Consider the following 22,981-nt stretch of genomic DNA (forward strand, 5'->3'; position numbering starts at 1 on the left):
CTTACAAATAGCCCTAGGGAAACATTCAGTAAATGTTTAAAAGTATTGACTTACTATACCTTTGGTATTAAAACTAAAATGTTGTTCATTAAATACTGTTAACTCTTAAAGACAATATACATGGAGTTGATCTTTTTGTTCATAAGGTCTAAAAGTCAATCACTAGTATAATGAATTAATCTAAATCTCCAAAATATCATCAAATATTTGAAGTAATGTAATGTAATGGAGTGTAATGTGCATTACAGTATATTTTCTACAAGTAATGTATTACATTACCATCACATGTAATGCAAAAAATGGCCCATTACTAAGGATGTGAAAACTGATAACAGTATTCAGATATTTGGTTTAAAAAAATGGTAATGTACATAATAAGTATCAAGTCCTGATATATGTATTGTCCTGTCCATAATACACGTTTTGCATTGGTATGTGAAAGTTAAACCTGTAGACTTAGTTAGGGAGACACTGTACAATATGTCCTTTATATCAATGTATTGGCTGTTAAAAAGTACAGATAAAGCAGAAAAGGGGAAGTTTGACTGAAGCTCCAGTTGATGAATCGATCGTCTAACAAGCAGCAAGACCTACGAGTTTCCGACACTTTGAAAGAAGTGAGGCCACATTCTGTATTTCAGGGGCCAGTCCAACAACACGATAAGTCCTCCTACTCCGGGCTTAATATACCCGTCTTTTCATTATCGTGTACACCAACGTCAATTTTGCTTTAAAAATCATAATCTTTCAAAATTTCTTTTATTTTACACGCAATATTAATGGCAGTGTGGCTCAGGTATCGAACATGCAAATAGGACACCGGTTTCTATTTCCCGCTCTTGCATAATATGGTGTTCGGTAATAATTTCTTTCTCTACCTCAAGATGTATGGCAAGCCCTTTTACTATTTATTCATAAAATAAGATATCTCTTTAAATAAGAGAGATATCTTTATGGTTAAAGAGATATTTCTGTAAGTTAGAGAGATATCTTTTTACGCTAGGGAGATATCACTGTTGTTTAAAGAGATATATCTTTAAGCAAAAGAGATATCTCTTTTGATTAAAGAGTTATCTCTTTAAGCAAATGATATATCTCTTTACGCTTGGGAGATATATCTTTCTCTTTGAGAGATATCTCTCAAAGCTAGAGAGATATCTCTCAGAGAGAAAGAGATATCTCTCTAGCGTAAAGAGATATCTCTCTATCGATGTAAAAAGAGATATCTATTTAAGTAAAAGAGATATCCCTATCTCTTTTCAAAAAGAGATATTTCTTTAATATAAAGAGATATCTCTTTTGCATTATCCTTTCCACCTACAGTCACCATATCATACATATGGACTACCCATGGAATGGAGATGTTCCCTATCGATTTTGGGGTCAAAAGGTCAAAGGTCACGCGCACTGGACATCGATGTAGCAATATGGTTTCTGGGCTCTAAAGCGTTATCCTTTCCACCTACAGTCACCATATCATACATATGGACTACCCATGGGATGAAGATGTTCCCTATCGATTTTGGGGTCAAAAGGTCAAAGGTCACGTGCACTGGACATCGAAGTAGCAATATGGTTCGGTTTGTCATGCTATTTGTTTTTTACACTCAGAAAAGGGATAGTTTATACCTATTACCAACACCCTTTGGGAGATTGGGGTAAGCGGGGGGTATTCTTAGTGAGCATTGCTCACAGTACCTCTTGTTGTCTTTGTTTTCTGTTACCTGTACATGTATTCATTTCACATGCGGTAAAAAGCAAAATCTTCCCACGGGATTGCAGCCATCAGGGTGTTGCTAAAACGCGGAACGGAAAACGAAACAGAACAGAATTTAAGAATTAGAATGATTAATGTAGATAAGATAACGGTAAAAATCAGGGGAGGGGGTGGGGGTCCATTTTGATTAAAATCAACAATTTAGGAATTGTTTACCAGCGATAAAACAACTTTATCTTAAAATTTTGCATTATAAATTAAATATTAATCGAATTTAGTTAAACGTTAGTATAAGAATTTATAAGGCATTTTACAAGAATTTCGAAATTTCGGCAATGACAGAGGTGTTAGCGAGCAGTGACACCTAACTTGACAAAATTTGGGGGGGGGGGGAGAGACAAAGCCGGGGAAAAAGATGGTGCCAATAGGCGCTTGCTTAAATTTTTTTTATTAAAACTTACTATATGCAAAATATTAAGGAATCGCCTGTTGGTACATTCATCCGCAAAACACACCGTGTAAAAATACATAATACTGCTTTAGTATGAGGTTTCAATATCAATATGGATTCTGAGGATGACTTCCTGTTCTCTCTGTAATTTCTGCATTCCTTGTTCAAAATAAGCCTTTTGATTATGCAAAATGCTGACCTCCTCATGGCATTATTGCATATTATTTTCCGTTTTCCGTTCCATTTTCCGTTCCGCGTTTTAGCAACACCCCAGCCATCATGGTAAGATTTGCTTTGGTGGGCTTCCGTTTTAGGGAGGAGTACTTAAGTATTCAAACTAATAAAAATATTGGAAAGAGATATCTCTTTCTCTTTGAGAGATATCTCTTTTTCAACGATTAAAGAGATATCTCTTATACTTTGAGAGATATCACTCTAGGAATTCTTAGAGAGATATCTCTTTAAGTTAAGGAGATATCTCTCAAAGTAAAAGAGATATCTCTCAGAATAAAAGAGATATCTTTAAGTGAAAGAGATATCTCTCTAAGTGAAAGAGATATCTCTTAAAGTATAAGAGATATCTCTCTACGTGAAAGAGATATCTCTTAAAGGGAAAGAGATATCTCTTTAAGTGTAAGAGATATCTCTAAAAGTAAAAGAGATATCTCTCTAAGTGAAAGAGATATATCTCTAGGTGAAAGAGATATCTCTCTTAATGAAAGAGATATCTCTTTAAGTGAAGGAGATATCTCTTATTTAGAGATATATCTCTTAAGATTAAGTATATACGGTTATACCTGTGTAACCTAATATTCGATCTTATTTTATATTCGAATATCAACTCATCGAATGAATATTTGAATATTTGTTGACATCCCTTCACATTACACTGCAATTGGCTGTCATTACATTACCATTGTCTGTATACTATACCACTTGCACAAATTTAGTTGAAATTATTCATTTGCTTTGCGCTGTTTTAAACGGTTTGCATGCATGGACACCCCCACCCTTTGTGAATGCTCTGCACGATTTTCACAAAACGGTAGGCGTGGCCTGCTCGCTTTGACTTCTTATTCATCGAACTCCATACGGCTCTTCACGGGGATGATTCAAACATGAAGTACATTTTCAATATATTATTATTAAAGTTGATCATTGTACAAAAGAAGAAAAAAAAACTATGTACGTATTGGTAACAGTTAAAGTGAAGATACGTTATCATGCCAACACCTAGACGGTAACACGGGAAGGTATTTTTAAAATACATGAGGGCATGGATTGCGACTCTTTACGCCGGCGTACTTTGCACAGGCACTTGTTTCATACATGAGTCCCCCCTCCTTAATAATAGCACTTGTTTCATACATAAGTCCCCCCTCCTTAATAATACCACAAGGTACCTAACAAGATTTCGGTCACCTCTCGCTTCAAGTCTCATTTTATGATTAGTTCGCTATTCATCCTCATGTTTGTGATATACATGTATGTCGCTTTAATAGACATTGTCCTTGCTGATATATCGTTTTCAGCACCTTACAAGAAGCCCCATGTCTGCAAACTACTTGTTTATTCATCGATTCCTACCGTTTAATATTTTCAGACGATCCATCTACTACAACAACTTCCGGTGGTAAGATCAAAATATTAGAATGTAATTTGATTGGTTACTAAGTAAACTCACAGACTTGAAGATAAACGTCATGTCATTGACAACAACGCAACAGCTGATTTTCGACAAGGCGAGGAAATCTTGTTTAAGAAGTATTTTTCTCTCATATTCAGGGCCGTAAATTACATGGAGGCGGAGGAGGCAGCTGCCTCCTCCAACTTTTGAGGCAAAAAAAATTAAAATTTAAAGTTCATTAGAATTTATGTTGTTTCCAATAACTAAGAACATGATACCTCCCTTAAAAAGCATTCCAAATCTTTCTTTTAGAATGAGTTAGTCAAGTAACATCTTAGAAGGCCCTAGAATCAAGGATTTTGCACGAAACGTGTTCAATGTGCACAAAATGTGCTCAGCGTCTGGGGGCCTGGGCGGCCCCCAGACCCCCGCCTAATTTCTTATTTTGAAATTGATTAAATCTTTGCTATGCATTAAAAATGACCCCAGAATTGGATTCTACAACCCTAATTTTGGCAACTACGTTATTGACAGAAAATCTGAGTGAATAGTATTAAGAGTTATTCCCCTTTGAATAAAAAATCTAGAGAGCACAAAGGGTGAAAATAACAAACAATGATCAATCTCAATTTAAGGAATACAAAATTAAGAGTTGGGCAAACCTGGACCCCCGGATATACCAGTGATCAGGTGCCTAGGAGATGTAAGCATTCCCTGTCAACCGGTCTCACCCGACGTGAGCCCTATATCCAGATCAAGTAAACGGAGTAATTCGTAATCAGTGTGTAAAGAATACCTAACAATTGGTATGAAACACGTCAGACAGCATCTGACCCAATGATGGGTTGTATTGGCAATTTATCATACGCAAAACATGTTCTCACGCACCGTATTGTGCAAATGATAATGGAGTATTGCTAGACAAATGGTTGTTAGTTTGCCGTTAACATCTGTAGCGGACAGTATAAGAGGGAACTCATACAGCCTCGCTAGAGAGCTAGCTTTTCTAGTGATGTGGTAGAGTGTCTCTCTTCATCACGCAAGATAGGCAACGGCGAGCGTGATCAGCACTTGGCTGGGTGACCGCTACATGTTACACATCTATGTTCAATAGAATATCTAAGTACAGAAGTATGGGCTATGGAATCTTTAAAAAATCTGTTCTGCATATTTAAGTTGAATTCTGATCTATTCAACAGCAGAATAAAACAAGATTTATTTTTCACATAGCATCTTGAAAATTGAAGAAGTTTATCAAATCTGTGGCCGAGTGGTTAGAGCATCGGGCTCAAAATCACTCGGCCTCTCACCTCTGGATTCGAATCCCGCTCGCGCTGGTAAGTGAGAAAGTTTCCCAGTTTACTTTCGGAAGGTCGGTGGTCTCTTCCCAGGTGCATTGTATCTGGGTTCTCTCTTCCACCAATAAAAGCTGGGCGCCACCAGATGACTGAAGAATTGTTAAGTGTGGCGGAAAACAGCAGAATAATCAGTCAAATGATAAAAACATCAAATACCCAACCCGGTTCCAAAAACCCCACCCCTGCAGAATATCCATTCAATTCCTGTTCTATCTTATTTTGTATTTACTTTTTCGTAAAGATGTGCGGTTGATATGGTCAATATTTGGCAGTTTTGCCCCGCCCCTTAGGTCCGTGAGGTTAATGATTCCTAAAATTTACAATTTATGTCTCCCTTGTCCTAAAATGCTGTATACCAAATTTGAAAAATAATTGGAAGAGAAGTTTAAAATGTTCAATTGTTGGATGCAGACCAATAGCTATGTGTCACTTGAGTGAGTCAGGTGACCTAAACAGCAATTATAGCAAACATATATATATATATATTTTTTAAATTTTTTTTTTTAAAAGTAAGTTGGACAAAATTTTTGACGAACTATTTCTCAGAATGGGTTGTTTCAAACCAAATCTTAAGGAAACAAAGAGGTATTCTAGGATGATGAAAACAAACAACACAATTTAATCGCTGCAGCATTTATTTAACAAGTTTCAATTTTTCAACATTTTGACTCTGGTTCAACTCCTATCTGTCGTCTGAGCAGATTAGTAGATATTCTGAAATGAAAAAATAACAAAATGTCCATGATATGCATAATTACCGGTATGGAGGCTTTGGTAATATACATGTAATGTTTAGATTGTTATGTTCAAAGGTAATTATGACATCTCCGCATACATGGCTAATAACCTGTGTATTCATAATTAAATGAAAATACTTGCATGGCTTTGGTATTTGCGGCTTGTTCGACTAATATCAGAACCATTAACTGTCAGCTTACCTTTTTCTTTCCGTAAGTTCCAGGGTATCGATGATGATAGCTATTATGTCTGAATCTGTTGAAGGGAGCGACACCACCTCGTAGCATGAAGTCATCATCACCAAGTCCAAACATTTGGTTGACGCCTGCGCCTAGTCCCATGGAGGATGCTAGGTTTCCACTGAACCCAGCTCCAGGAAAGCGTCTCATACCAGCACCTCCCATGAAGCCTTGGTTTCGGCCCATGAAGGATCGTTGAAGCCCATGGTAGGGTCCCATATGTTGGCCCATGAAGGATCCCTGATTGCCAGGAAATCCTTGCATTTGGAGGGAGCCCATGTTTCCACTGAATCCTTGGAAGCCGTCATCCCTCAGGTTCATGAAGGATCTTTGTCCTAAGACGCCACGCATACCCATCCTTCCAAAACCGTTTCCCCTGGCGCCATTGAAATGCCCATATTTAGGGTAATTACCATTGTTGTGATTTTTTTTGGGGTAATGATCGTATTTGGAATCAGCAAAGGCCGAGACAACCAGGAGAAGTGCGCAAATCAGGGAAAACATTCTGAAAAGATAAAATGTTGATATGTAATTTACAACCTTATTTCAATTACGTTTATATCATTATTGAGCGATAGCATCCCTGCGTCTATTTTTCTAAATATTATTAAAATATCTCCCTAATCATAATTTTTAACCTATACATGTATATATCTCGACTCCCAGTTAATTTTTCTTAAAACATAGTACAATAGCACATAACATAAAAAGCTGTTCAATAAAATAAAGTCAACGTCGGTTTTACAAATACAGTCAACATCAATTTCACCAATGCAGTCAACGTCAATTTCACAAATACAGTCAACGTCAATTTCACAAATACAGTCAACGTCAATTTTACAAATACAGTCAACGTCAATTTTACAAACACAGTCAATGTCAATTTTACAAACACAGTTAACGTCAATTTTACAATTACGGTGATTATCGTGCAGTTGGGGAATTTTACATCAACGCATCACTTATTTGCAACCATAAATAAATAATATAGATTATTGACATGGATATGAGATAATCTCATTTAATTGAGTGAATAGCATTATACAATAGGACTTAACTTGGTACAAGCTAACTTATTTTAAGAACGTCAGCATCAGGAGGAGTTAACTAGTATTGCAACTTCCTCTTCCTCTTTACATCCCACTCAAGTGGAAGCAATAACAGCACGTTTCACAATCAAGGCCAATCCATGCCACCAAAGAGAAAAAGAGATGGGGGAATGGTTTCTCCAGCCCGTGGCAGAGGACAAAAAAAGTATCGCCATAACACTAGGCAGCAAAAGCCGGGAACTGAAGAAGTGAGAGATAACCATCCCCCCTTCCAGCACCAGGAATCCTCATAGAGCGTGCCGGGGAGTGAGGCTGCACCAGATTTGGGGGAGTTTGGGCCTGCCAACTTTGGTAATATTGGTAACTCTGATTTTTCTGTAGATTTAAATGTTGCTGACTTCACCCCTGTACCAGAATTTAGCTACTTTGATAATGTAGGTCAACACATTCCTTTGAAACTGAAGCAAAAAATTTGGGATGGGCAATTTGTTGATTTAGGTTTGCTGTTGAAATCAGCAAAAGAGATTGACAATAGTTTGGGGGGCCAAGGTGAAATTAAAATCAGGGATGGAAAATTCTGTGTTGTCAGGTCTAATGATAGTTCATACCTGACAATTGAAAAATGGACTAATGCCTTCATGATTTACATGAGTGTTATGTTGGAAAAATACAGAGCTCGGGCCCAAGAGTTTTTAAAATATATGCGAGACATCAGATTAGCTGTCACTAGATCCCAAGGCTGGTACAAATACGACGAGCAATACCGTCTCCGCAAAGCTAGCAATCCTGAATCCTCCTGGGGCATTATCAGTCAGGAATTTTGGCTACTATATGTGACCGGCCAAAGTTCATTCGAAAGTTAAACTCATTTCGTAATACTTAACAATTTTCAGGTGAGAGCAGCACATCTGCTGTTACCCAGTATTGCTAAGGCAAGGTTAATAAGGCTATTACAAAATTTGTTACGTCTGAAGTTAATTAGCTTGCACTGTTCATGACAAAATATCAATGTTCATCAAACCAGTTTATTTAGGTATGACGCATCTCATTGCTGAAAAATGCAAACGAGGCCTACATAATTATATACAGGGTGGTTTGGAATTTATTTTTTTTGGGGGGGGGGGGGGGAGGGCAAAATTTTCCCTCCTCAATAGTTTGCAGGATCTTTTCATTTCTGGTGGGCTCCTATAACCTTTCATTAATTTAGTAGATAGATATTATCTAAGCAATTTTGGTGGGGAACATCATATCGATGTTTGTGGCGGGGTCAAGGTAGACATCATTCCTGTACAAGCTTAACCTGTTGTCTCTGCCCATCTGCATCAAAGCATGAGGGATGTCTCATGGCTGTGTATATTAACATGGAAGTTAAATGCCATTGAGCAATTGTTTGGAATAACTGGAAACTGCTTGGGGTCTGCAGCATTTCAGTGCTCAGACCCCCTCTACCACTGGAAAAGGAGGAGAGGCTACAGGCTGGTTGGTGTTAAAGTTCTAAACCAGGTAGCAAGCCAGAGACAGGGTGTAAAAGCTGTGCAGCTTGTGGGCCTAGCCACCATGCGTGTCAGGCATGGGGTTCCATGGCACTCGCATCTAAGCGAGGCCACTAGTTTGCCCGTTGGTTTATGGTATCCTAGTTGTCTCCCTTGTCGCCTACTAAATTTTGCGGCCAGTATCATCCAACACTGTGTGTATTATGTTTTTATGATGTCATTGCTTAATAAATTAATGTAAAGTACAAATTGGTGTTTTCAATTCTCACAAGTGGCTGAAAGATAATTCAATAACATTGTGAAAAGGCAGACAAAGTAACTATCATTGGCTGCAATCTTCAATTAAATAAAATTTTAAAAAAATTCTGCCTCTGATTTTAATTGATTTTTAAAAATTCATAATTTTTGACTTGTTTTAATGAAAACAGAATACATCTACAGTAGTCTTATCAAAATCGGCAGATTTTATCACGAAGAGTGCGGAATAACAACAGATTCTCCAACTTGCCAAGTGATTTAAAGATAAATTGAGGTAAGGTTTGAATTTAATGCGAAGAGGATGGGCGGGAACACAGCTACATGTATCAGACCCCGAAATGTGCGGACTACTTTCACGGAGCGGTATGAAATGATTCTTTCAAGAAGCGCTGAACGGTTTGAACGGAACGCTACTCGTTTTATGAATAGCCTGCGATGTTTGCACAAAACGGTGGCTGTGGCTTGCATGTTTTGCATGAAACGGTAGGTATGACTTACACGCGTGGATTTTTTCGGTATTACTCGGCTCTTTATGGGTGCGATTCAACTGTGAAATAATTTCAATATAATAATGATCTAAATATATATATATAAAAGGTTGAGAAAGAACTGATAATGATACATTTAAAAAATTATTATACATGTCCAATGTGGTAAATTGTTCCTCTTTGATTATCAATGAATGAATAAAAGCAAATCATTTTAAAAAACCCTTTGAATTTTACTAATTAGTTTAATGACTTACAAAGGCAGGTAACAAAACTAACCAGAATGAACAAATAAACGTTTTTTTAAGTTGTGGAAATAAAAGAAAAAGATATGAAAAAATTGTATCGACATGGAATGGCGACTATTCAACTTTTGTATTGATTCTACGCCCCAATAAATTTATTCAAAATGGGGAAAAAATGGTCGCGTCTGTATCGTTATATCTGATTGTCGTTAAAATACAGGTCCAATTTGTGTATTCCGGACCAGATCAAAGAAACAACATCCTGTCATTTTTTCAAACATCAAAGAAAATTAAAATTGATGGGAAATAAAAATCCTTGCAATACACATTAAGTATTTTTTTAAAAAAATATTACAAGTAATGAGGAGTCGTACATACACGAAAGATGAAGATATCGAACAGTGATCAATCTCATAACTCCTACAAGCAATACAAAATAGAGAGTTGGACAAACACGGACCCCTGGATATAGCAGAGGTGGGACCAGGTGCCTAGGAGGAGTAAGCTTATTCACAATCTTAGAATTCATTTAGAATTACAACTGCACTCTGATATTGAATACTTACAAAATTAGATAAACAAATAAAATTTTAATATTTTAAATTCTATTTCTTGGAGCAATATCATTCATACAGACTTGCTTATAAGGTATTTCAAGTAATTTTAAACAAACAACCTTTTGGTATATGGTTGTAATTATCTCAATAACCAAAAATAAATTATTTGCAAATCATTTTTTAAAATCTATAAACCCCTCTTTTATCATGTATCTATTTCCCATTTACACACCTTTCATAATGATTTCAAATTACCCGGATTAACCGATCTCTACTGTATAAAAAAAACCCGCATATGTTATTACATTATCCAAATAGTTCCGATAAAATATTATTGGTGAACACAAAATCTTTATCGAATGACGAAGTAATGAAACAAGTCTCTCAGCATAAGTTATTCATATATGTTGTGAAAAAATAAATAAAGCAATAAAACTAGCGAGCGTATTGAAATTGCTTCAAGGACTACGAATGTATCATGTTTTGGTCTGCATCGTGGTTTTAATATCATTATTCTGTATCAAGAATTTGCCGGATTTTCACCATTAAGAGTTCACCTTTGTGCAATTCTAAAATAACTGCTTGAATACTCATCTATAAAACCTTTTTCCTAGACCCCGTAGCGGAATCACTTGCATGTTTTGCACGGTCTGTAAGTTTCTAATGGTGGGATTTGAGCTGTTTGCATATTTCTATGGGTGCGGCTTGATCTAATTTCTGTGGAAACGAGGGGGTTATTTATATTCGGTCTTTCCTATCCCCCGAAAGACAGAATTTAATTTCCCACATACTTTATGAAGGCTTGGACAGAAACGAGGGGGATAGGAAAGACCGGTTTGCACGGAACGCGGAGCAGTTTGTACGAAACGAAACGGAAAACTTAGGAAGTGTAGGAGCACTGATCAGGGTCTGTGTACAAGTAAAAGAAGCAGTTTCATGGACGTCTTCTTATGAGTGAAAAATTCTCGAGAGGGACGTTAAACAGTATAAAAACTATGTATAGTCTATTTTGACCATAGTTGAGACAGCAATTTAAAGCTGTATAAATATATTGAATATGTAAGATAGACAATACTAATTACATACGTATTATTGTAGCATTGATTTATGAATTTACGATAAAATTTTGACTGTTTTAATAGAAAGTGAAAAATAATTATCCAGCTTGTAATATTTCAGAAGAGGAATCAGTTCTGGGAAATTTTATTATGATTTTATTTTCTGCATATTCAACGTAGAAATAAAGATTTTCAAAGAAATTAAAAAAAAACAATTGGTGAATGTCAGGGCCAGAAATTATTATTTTGAAACGTAATCCTTTTTACCCAGCAGAGAATGACTACATGTAATTCTTAAAAGACAAATACAAAAGTCCTTAATTATCTAAAGTTTTAGAACCAATTAGTTACAGATACTAACATTTGGTTTCTAACCAATGTATATTTCTTTCAGAACTTAACTTTTGTTTATAGAAATAAGGAGTTTTGATGTTAAAATCTGACTTCAGATGACATCCTATGACAAACTTATGATTAAAGTGACACTTACTTGAGGCAGGAGCTGGCGTTCTGCAGTGATACGCTGAATACACGCCATGCCTTATTTATACCCACCATTCTCATCAGTATTCAGTGTATCCCTCAGAATATCACTTGCATCCCTTCATAAATAATGTATAGAAAAATAGCCTCATAAAGAGAACGTGTAATTAAAATATCCATCAGTCATTTTTTAGTTCTGCAGTAACATGTGATAGGTTAGGGTTAACGGATTATAATTTATTCACAGTAGATCTTGCATCATTAGAACAACAAAACAATCATGTAAATAAATGATTTATTAAACAATCGTTTGAACACAAATATAGCCCTTTTCAACGTGAGACTTTTGTCAATGACCCCATGGTTCCGATATTTCAGAGAAAAACACTGACCTGGGTATGACAGTGATCGAATAATCTAGCTGAATGCTGATCTAAATCAAGGAAACATGACAAAAGTTTTTAAATTTCTGACAGAAAATAGAGGCAGTAAAATATTAATTACTTTGATTGAGAAACAGGACAATACATTACAATGCAGTTAATTGATCTATTTTTAATTTGATTTCAACATATTCTACTGAAGGATCCGAAGCTTTTACAATCTACGGTTGATAGTAACAACGATGAATAAAAAATATTGATGGAGTATGATAAAATGTATAGAGTTTGTACAAGTCACTTGAATATATTTGATTCATGCATGAATTTGTGAACAGCAAAGGAAATACTACTAAAACAATTACATCTTATGAGTATATCTAGAATATTCAGCCCATCTAATATGAATAAACACTAAAAAGATTATTTCTCGCAGTAAGCTATTTTTTTGCAAACATAAAAGATACGAAATAAATCCTTCATATATGAGTATCGATAATACAAGACTGAGATATGTACAGTTAAGTATCTAGCCAGGGATTGTGTATGTATTTGGTATGAATAATATATATTGCCCGCCTAACAAATGATATCGTACTTTGGTTATAGAGCTGTTTGCTGTAATGCCTCTCCGAAATCAGCAAATACAAGTTGTTTCCCTTGATTTCCCATCATAAACGCCACAAAAGCGTTCTCATTATAATGACTCCTACTTTAGAAATAGTTTTCAAATGATCAATGAAAACAATCAGGGTTTTCATCAATCGTTTGCAGTGGATTGATTGATTGTATCTTGTTTAACGTCTCTCGAGAGAATTTTTCATTCATATGGAGACATCACCAAGACCGGTGATTGATTGTTTGCTGTTTTCCGCCACATTCAACAATTTTTCAGTTATCTGGTCGCGCCCAGTTTTGAGAATTTTAGTTCTATAATTGGTACAATACACAACATGTATATGTATCACAACAAATTTTAAAGCGAACGAGTCCGGTGTGTAAATTGATTGATTGCATCTTGTTGAACTCGAGAATTTTTCACTTATATGGAGACGTCACCAATACCGGTGAAGGGCTTCAAATTTAGGTCTATGCTCGATGCTTTCGGTCCTTAGGGTTCTTAAGCGTACCACACCTACTCCGACACGTTTTAAAGGTTATCTCCGAGGACCCGTGACACCGAGTGTTTGGCGATGAAACTGTCACTACCTTCTTTTTTTAACGACCTAGGTCGTCATGTTGTGTATAAAAGGGGTAGCCTCATTTGATGTAAAGTGAAAGTTCGTACATATACTGGTACCCTGCCGATACAATGTATTGTGTCATGGCCGTTTCAAAACGTAGGTAAGGATCCCTCCTTCGCCAAATGTTTGACGTGTAATAATGGGAATCGTGGGGTTTTTCGGATGTGACATTATAAACGCAGGTCAGGCATTGGTACGTAAGCCCTGAGCATAGGCCCATGCTGTGGTCACTCAGTCTGTGTTACTTTAAAATAATAAATCAAATACAAGATGTTCACCTATTTGACTTTGATAAGATCGTGAACTATCGTTGTTTTAACCACACTCTATATGATCGTATTACTGCATGCTATCATATAATTATATATCATAACGTCCATGAATACTGCACTGTATTGTGTGTAAATACACGTGCGTGTAAGACGTTTTGTCACGAAACGGGGACATACAAATCCTGTATGTTCTTTCCATTCTCTACCGTGGCGTAGTGGTTAGAGCATCGCGCTCTGACATTATCACACGACCTTTCACCTCTACTCGGCGAGGGTTGGAATTCCGCTCGCGCCGGAAAGTGCGAAAGTTTCCCAGTTTACTTGCGGATGATCGGTGGTTTCTTCCCGGGTACATTGTATCTGGGTTCTCTCTTCCACCAATAAAAAATGGGCGCCACCAGATAACTGAAAAATTGTTGAGTGTGGCGGAAAACATCAATCAATCAACCATTCTCTACCCATAAATGCCGTTGTTTGCTCGGATACTTTGTTTATGCCGAAATTACCTTTTTCTTGTAAAACGCTTTGTGAACTTTTATACAAACATTTAACTTAGTTTAATAAATTTATGGTGCAGAATTTTAAGATAAAATTGTTTTACAGCTTGTAAACATATTCCTAGAGATTTTGATTTTAATAAAGCATATTTGTCCCATTTGTTGGTGTTACCTTAACTACATTAATGATTCTTAATTTTTCGTCTCATTCCACGTCTTAGCAACACCCCGGTAAAACGTCTTGGCAAGTGATATGCAACATTATGGTATTGTAAATATTGTTGCTGAGACAGTAGTTCCTGCGAGATGTGTGGTAGTAAAAGTGGTACTGGTTGTGGTGGGAACTGTTACTGATACAGTACGCTGTATTCTCATACTCGTACATGTACAGTGTATAATTGAAATAGGTGTTGTGATACTTTAGGTAAAAGTGATTGCTAAATGCTTTTTATGGTCGTAAGCATTTTTGCTTAGTTTGTGTCAACGTGTGTTGTTGCATTTGTGGCTGTGTGTTGAATTTGTGGATGCATGCGTCTGTTGTGGTTGCAAAACACAAAATTTCACATAGTAACCAGTGCGCTTTATTTAATTTCCAGTTTTGAATATTTTTATTTGAATGTGCATTAGACTGTATGACGTTAGACAATCGAGAAATAATCACTTCCGCAAAGATTGTCATTTGCAGTTCAATTAAAATGACGGATAACACACTATACTTAGAGCATCTATATAGAGAGTATAAATCATTACCCGGATGTATTTCGCTGAAACGTCATTTAATAAAAAGTATGCAATTATGGATCATGACGTGACATTAAGTTTTTGAATGTTAACCCTTGTCAATTAATTTACCACTGCTTACGAAGTGGATCATATTAATTGTGTACCTTAGGTAGCTCATTACACTAACATTTTATTTAATGGATCGTTAAAACACCTCTTGTGAAGTATGATTTCACCATCGAAAGAGTGATACAAGCTCTCAAGTATTTTATCTAAAGTTTTTGTGATTTATTCCGGAATGATATAAAAGGTTTATTGTTTGCTAATAAGACACCCAGAGTCCAAATTTTGCTGTCATTTGATATATAATATGGATATCTAAGAAAACATGCCTGAATGACTCAGATAGATGTTCTAATTTTTTTAATAAAAAAATATTTATGAAAATTTGTTAATATTTTTTAAATCTACGGATAAAATCTTCAAAAAACATGTCAGTTACAAAAAATCTAAATAAGAGAAATATATTTTAAAAAGAAATTGAAATAAAATGGTCAAAATTCAGAAATATTGCGATTTTTCAAATTTGAACCAAGCCCGATCGGAATTATAAAAAAAAAAGAGTCATAGAGAACATTACACTAAAAACACTACATTCCCTTGATGTAAAATGGTTCACAAATTAAATCAATTTATAAAGGAAACTAATTTCTTAATGAAAAGTGAATACAACAATATGATTATTTTAGCAATTTCTATCAATTTAAATGGGATCGGTACTTTTCTCTCTCGGTTGAATATAATAGTATATCTGAAATTTGGTCATTTCGTTTAAAATTTCTTTTAGAATATATTTTTTCGATATATCTCTTTTCTAACTGACATGTTTTTGAAGATTTTATCCGTAGATTTAAAAGAAAATAACAAATAACGTTTTCAATTTTCATAAATATTTTATTCTAAAAAATTAGAACATCTATATCTGAGTCTTTTAGGTATGTTTTATCAAATATTCATATAATCATACTTCATGAGTGTTTTAACGAGCCATTAAATAAGATTTTAGTGTAATGAGCTACTTTAAAAGTGTTGTACCAAACTCGAATTATTGAAGTGGTAGAGAGTGTTTTGGAGGAATATTATCAAGTGAAAGACGAATAGCCATTAGCTACTGCTTGTAAAATTGGGTAGGTTATTGTATTTTGAATTGCTAATATCAGAGACATATATAATAGCGACCAGCTCGCTCCAATGATTACACATATGAGTCACGTGATTTGCTCTTCATCAGCTGAAAAAAGTAGTCTTGTGCAACCAGACGCTCTGCTTTTTCCGTAAATATCCGAAGAGCATGCTCGTCGGAGATTTACGGAGACAGCCGAGCGTCGGGTTGAACGAGACTACTGAAAAAAGATGATTATTACCCATAATGCTACTGGAAAAATGTCGCCATCACTGCAGTATACTTAATTGACAATCCCGTAATTAAAATAATTAGATTGTTTAGAAAGTATCATAAACGTTTTTAAATTCCAGACAAGCTTTCTCATAGCCTCAAACGTTTTGTTTTTGCTTGGTTTGAGAGGAGAAGAAAAACATTGCAGCTAATATGATGTCACAATCTAGCTGTTTACATCCACCGCGTTATATTTCCCGCGCTAAATGAAGAGGCGGATAAAATGCCTATAAGTCGTGCTGCAAAACGTTAATGGGCTTTGTTCGTCTCAACGGCGAGACCGTACAGCATATTATTATGTATGTCCCTTCTAATATGTATACGGTGTGACCGTTGGGCCGAGCGAAGCATACACGTAACTCCGTGTCCCGAGTGGTAATCATAATTCCGTTAAGTACGGTAGAATATTATTCATTTAAATATATATATATTGAATGAAATTTCCTTGCGCTAAACACCCAGTAACATCTCAATATTAAAGGAGTTTATATGGGGACAACAGTTTTACATGATCCGCCTATTCATTGAACGCGGGGAATAAAACGCAAGGCGACGTAAACTATGAATTGTGACGTCACATTTAGCCTCGACTTTTTTAGTCTGGTCCCCACCCCCGCCACTCCTTGATCACTCGTTTTTTTCAAGGAGTGGCGGGGGCGGGGACCAGACTACGACTTTTTGCTCTTTTTCACAGCAAACAATTATAAACAACAATAATACATTCCGTATGCAATGAAAAAGGCCGTTAAAACTAAACAAAATTAACCAATAACTTCAAAATGTTAAAAAAGTAACCGTAATTTTATCGTATATTCTTATTCAAAGAAACTCATTAACTCGTTCATCTATTTAGTCGTATTACGGTTTTATGTGTATTTATTTGCTAAAACTTGTTACAATGATAATTATACTATTCACTTTGAACAAACTGAGTGTTTAAATTACGAATTGCACGTTAGAGTCTTCTATTATTGGCATTCAAAATAAAACACGAATAACTGTTGAAGCAGGTAATGAAAAAATAAATGGCGGTGCCCATATGGATCACGAAAATTTCAGTGAACGTATATAGAGATTATTTCTTTTTCTTTTGCTGATTTTGACTTTTTTCTTTTACATACGTGTTACCTTTAGAGCCTTGCTTCGCGGACGGGCCTTCGCCCCATCCGAGCTTCGCTCGGTATAATCTAGCTGCAATAATGTAGCCCTATCCAATTTTTTTTTTATTCTGACGTTTTCGGGATAGGGCTACAATTCCATAGGATCTCCGTAATGGTGCAAAATAATTTTATGAATAACCGACAATAAACTCTGTGTATTAGTCCCAAATGTTGTTTACACCAAAAGGAGTACCAACTTTGTGCTCGGGCATGTCTAATAAAGGTGTTTTTCATTAAATATAATGTACAGCATGCAAAATTCTTCGTCTGCTCCGCCATGCTTGTTATCGCGAGATATCGTAGGTGGATCTAATGAAAAGCCTAAACATTGACAATCAGCGCGAAAATGTAGTTACTCGAGCCACTTCGACAAAGAAAGGAAAATCATATTGTTGCAGAAAGAATTTACACTCTGCTGTTCGGTTTTTAACTTGATATTAAATTCAAACCTTTTCAATACCGACGAAATAGCTTTCGCCTCCATACTTATCCATTGATGTAAATACTACCTTATATGGCATATGCAAATGACTTGACAACCGGAAGTTGAAACTTCAGTACATCAAACATGGCGCACAAATATGAATCGAGAAATTGGAATTTATCGAAATTGTTGAAAACGGTAGAATAGAGCCTCACAAATCTAAAGTTGCAGGTTGTAAATTTATATATTGACTAAGAAACATAGAATATCATTTTATTTACGTAAAGAAAGTCAGGAAATGTTTAGAATGAGCGCAAATGTTGCGGAAGTGAATCACTCCCGCATTTGCACCATTACGGAGATCCTAAGGAGTTGTAGCCCTCTCCCTAAAAAAAAAAAAAAAAAAAAAAAAAAAAAAAAAAAAAAAAAAATCAGAGAGGGCTACATTATTGCAGCTAGGTATAATCGAGCTGCTTCTTGTTGTCACGACAGCATGAACACGTGTATCGTATATTACATGTACATACTTTTTTAATGGTAGATACACGTTTATTATCAACATAAGGCAGCAAGGTTGTGGTTCTGAATTAGCTTTGCACTAAATGGTTGTTGGCTGGTTCATAAATTCGGGTGGTTAATCAGTTTCTCCCTGTGGAAAAATGGGATGGAAATTGACATTCATGTCATTATTAAAGATTTAAAAAGGAATTTCGCTATTTCACAATATTAATAATTAACCAAGTATTTGAAAATAGATTGTGGTTTAATTAACCGAATAATCAACGATCTCCACATAACTGAAAGACATATATGACAGCGAATCACAAAAGACCAGGAGGATTTCCAACGGCTGCATGTCATTCGTATCATACACTCTTGAGCGCTCGCCCATGAAATACGTGTCATCTAGAGCGATAAAGCGATTTATAATAAAAAGAGTGTCACGTTTCATAAGCCACGTGGGGGATCCGGATTAGAAAAGGTCCTCAGGACCCCTTGCTTGTCGTAAAGGGCGACTAAATGGGGCGGTCCTTCGGATGAGACCACAAAAAAAGAGGTCTCGTGTCATGGCAGGTAGGCACGATAAAGATCCTTCCATGCTCAAAGGCCATAAGCGCCGAGCATAGGTTCACATTTTGCAGCCCTTCACCGGCATATGGTGACGTCTCCATTTGAGTGAAAAATCCTCGAGAGGGACATTAAACAATATGCAATCAATCAATCGTGTCAAGGATCACTACCCCCTTGGCACACAAAAGAACGTTTCCCCGATTTTCGAAAAAGAGTAGGCTCACTGGGGCCCTCAGAGAAACTCAAACACTCACAACCAAACAAATTTCAATCAGTTAACCGCCGTAAAATGGCTGAAATATTGCCAAACAGCGTAAAACCATCATCAATCAAAATACATGTATGGGTACAAATTACGTTTTTATATGCAGCATCTTACATAGAACTTAGCACCTCCGCTTTCGATTGTATCTTGTTTAACGTCTCTCTCGCAAATTTTTCACTCAAATGGAGACATCACCAAGACCGGTGAGGGACTTCAAATTTAGGCCTTTTCTCGGCGCTTACGCCCATAGCAGTGAGAGTTCTTTATCGTGTCACAACTACTGTGACACGTGACATCCGTTTCTAAGGTCATCTCCGAGGACCCGTGACATTTACACCTGATGCCGAGCGTTTGGCAATGGAACTGTCACTACCTGTTTTAACGACTTAGGTCTGTCGCGACCGGGATTCGAATCCCGACCTTCCGCATGCGGGGCGAACGCTCTAACCTCAAGACCTCCGCTTTACTGTGTAGATGGGTGTTGCTAAAACGCGGAATGGAAGACGGAACGGAAAACGGAAAATATTTTATGCAATAATGTAGGAGGTCAGCATTTTATAAAATCAAAAGGCTTATTATGAACAAGGGAAGCAGAAATTACAGAGAGAACAGGAAGTCATCCTCAGAATCCACTATTTCATAATAATACCTTATACTAATGCATTATTATAACAGAGCTCCAGATAATTTTTTACCACAACGAGTATTTACCCCCTGATTTTCAAATCAATGAGTATTTTGCTTTCCAAAAAAAGTCAAAAGAGTATTTTGTTAATTTACTGATTATATTTCCCACTAATACAGAATTCGATCACTTAATCGATATTATGTGACCGAGTGTCTGACATATTAAAATTTAATACCTCATGATAAATTTCAAAATCCCAATGATAATGAAGAATGAAAAGTTTATGATAAAAAGAACTACAAAGGATTTTCACCCGTAAATATACAAGTTTTTATTGTACAGTATTGAATAAATTTCATAAACACCAAACAAACAAACAAAACTATTTGTCATACTGTAAATTAAACTGTTATAACTGAAAAACCAAAAGCATTTTTGACCAAAAAATATCAGTTTTCAAAAGATTTTGTGTCTTTCTATAGCACTTTTTAAAACTTAGACGAACCTAATCCTGCCCATATATATTATTTGCACTTAGTTTTCACTGCAAATTACGGTCGGATTACCCTCACCTTGTACCATTAACCAAGAATTGGTTTTCCTCCACCTGTGTAAAACGAGTGCATGCGTGACAGAAGTCGGTAAATAAATGCGTGACTTCCATTCTCGCAAATGCTTTTAAATAGTTAGTGATACAATGCTACAGGAGCGGCCTTTCAGTAAAAAACTTTCAGTTAAAGTTTAACGGAAGAAGTATCGTTTGTCCGATTACATTTGCTGTGCCATGTTTGTAGCAGCAAGCAATCAATTGTCTACGATTGATAATACAAGTTTTTTCCCCTCTGCTTTCGACCGCACTCTACCTCTTTAAGAAAGAAGTATAACAGTATTAGGCTTGTACATAATACAGTTGTTTTGAGTTATCTATAAGCCATCTTTCAAAATTGTCTTTCTCATCTAAACGTTTTTCATAGAGATTATATTTCATGTAAAATGAAGCGCTGAGCTAACCTCAATTCTTATGAATAGATAATTCGTACTCACATTATTCTATCATACGTACGCATTACTTTAGAATTGCGAAGCGTATTTACATTTGCTAATGCGTAATTGTACGCCTGATTTTCAACTTAAATGCGTATTTGGTAAAAATTAATGAGTATTTACGCTCTTACGCACCTTATCTGGAGCTTTGTTAAATTATATACCAACAGTCTGGTACAATAGATTTACTACCAGACTGCTAACAGGCACTGTCCCTAGGTGCCCCTGTAATCAAGTAAACAATTCACGCCTTCTTTAACACTTCGTACAATTGTTTTCATTTATATAATTATTCTATTCTATTATCTCCCTGCATATGTATTCACACAACACTATCATTATCTGTTGTCCCAGAAACTGATGTGTGATTTAGCAGTTGGGTTATTTTATTTATCATTTTGTTAATTTAAATCTTGTCTGTAATCAATATTTCATATATAATTATAGATATGTGCAGTGCAGAAGTGTGAACTCTGTCAGTATTACCGGTAGTATTTCTGAATGATTGTTATTTATTTTCATTGTTATAATTAATTGCCTGTTAACATGTACATGCCCCCCGAGGGCCCTTGATTGGAATAAACTATATTCATATATTTAGAAACGGTGGATTTTGTGGATGAATGTACTAGGTGCTTGCTTAATATTTGACAAAGTAAGTCTTAATACAAATATTAAGCAAGTGCCTGTTGGTACTATCCCCTTTCCCGGCTTTGTACCACCCTCCTCCAGATTGTGACGGTATGTTGTTTTGCAAATGAAGAAAAAAATAAGAAAAATATATTGAAAAAGACTTGAATTATAATTGAACCCCTTTCAAATTATATTACTTTATTCTGGCTGCTACCCTAAGAAAATATTTTATGAGTTACCCAATGAATACCCCCCCCCCCCGAAAACAACATTGTAAAAGATAAAATAATTTTTTGAACAACCTGGTGCAATATACATTTATGTATCACATTAAATTTCAAAGCGAACGAGTCCGGTGTGGAAAAAAGGTTTGCCTCATTTGGAATGAATCTATGTGAAAGTTCGTACATTTACCGATATCCTGCGGATTAGTGTTGAAACTGAAGAGATACAACGGGAAAGAAAGATTGAAACAGAATCACTGTAAACTAGGGTGAAGTTTACGACCCATAGTAAGAGGAATCAACAGATTTATTTCATAATATATGAAATGACTAAAAAGCTAACACAGAATTTATGCTTGAATGGAATTAAAAGCAATCTCATTTTTAATCTAAATGTTAAGATATACAAGTATTTAGTTTAGAAATGAACCACCAGAAGTCCTCCCTATTTAGGACTGGAGTGCTGCGGTCACTAAGTCTCTGTTAGTTAAATAAATAATAAATCAAACACGAGATGTTTAATTTGTTGACTTGATAAGATCATGAGTTATCGTTGTTTTTATACATATCACACTCCCCGTTGTAAGCACACACATACATGGTAAATGTGTAAATAAATGTACATGTGCGTTAATGACGTTTTGTCACGGGGGGGGGGGGGTATAAACCACGTGTGTTCTTTTTCATTCACTACCCATAGGTGTCACTGCTCGCTAACACCTCTGTCATTGCCGAAATTTCAAAATTCTTGTAAAACGCTTTGTAAATTCTGATATAAACGTTTAACTTAATTTTAAGATAAAGTTGTTTTATCGCTTGTAAAAAATTCCCAAATGATTGATTTTAATCAAAATTAATTACCCCCCCCCCCCCCCTGATTTTTGGTGTTATCTTATCTACATTAATCATTCTAATTCTTAAATTCCGTTCCGTTGGTATTTAACCTTTTGACCTTGACATTTGACCTACTTTTAATTTTTTTTTTTACATTGGTCATAACTTCTAAATGGTAAATATTAGAGCTTTCATATTGTACATGAGCATTTCTTTTGACAAGATCTTTCTACTGGTACCAAGATATTTGCCCTTGTGACCTTGGCCATCTTCGGAATTGGCCATTATCGGGGGCATTTAATTGTGTTTCACAAACACATCTTGTTTTAATAATCATATCGTTAGAGGACATGACTGTTTATTCA

General features: G+C 35.8%; 1 protein-coding gene across 1 annotated transcript; it reads right to left on the bottom strand.

The window, feature by feature from the left end:
* Positions 1–5,770: 5,770 nt before the first annotated feature.
* Positions 5,771–11,915, bottom strand: LOC125650636 (uncharacterized). Its single transcript, XM_048879092.2, has 3 exons — positions 11,769–11,915; positions 6,092–6,635; positions 5,771–5,867 (listed from the first exon to the last, which is right to left on the bottom strand). The coding sequence occupies exons 1-3, from the start codon at positions 11,840–11,842 to the stop codon at positions 5,856–5,858; spliced, it is 630 nt and encodes a 209-aa protein (XP_048735049.1). The 5' UTR covers positions 11,843–11,915; the 3' UTR covers positions 5,771–5,855.
* Between the last annotated feature and the right edge of the window lie 11,066 nt (positions 11,916–22,981).

The sequence above is a fragment of the Ostrea edulis genome, chromosome 5, assembly GCF_947568905.1.
Source record: "Ostrea edulis chromosome 5, xbOstEdul1.1, whole genome shotgun sequence".
NCBI lineage: Eukaryota > Metazoa > Mollusca > Bivalvia > Ostreida > Ostreidae > Ostrea > Ostrea edulis.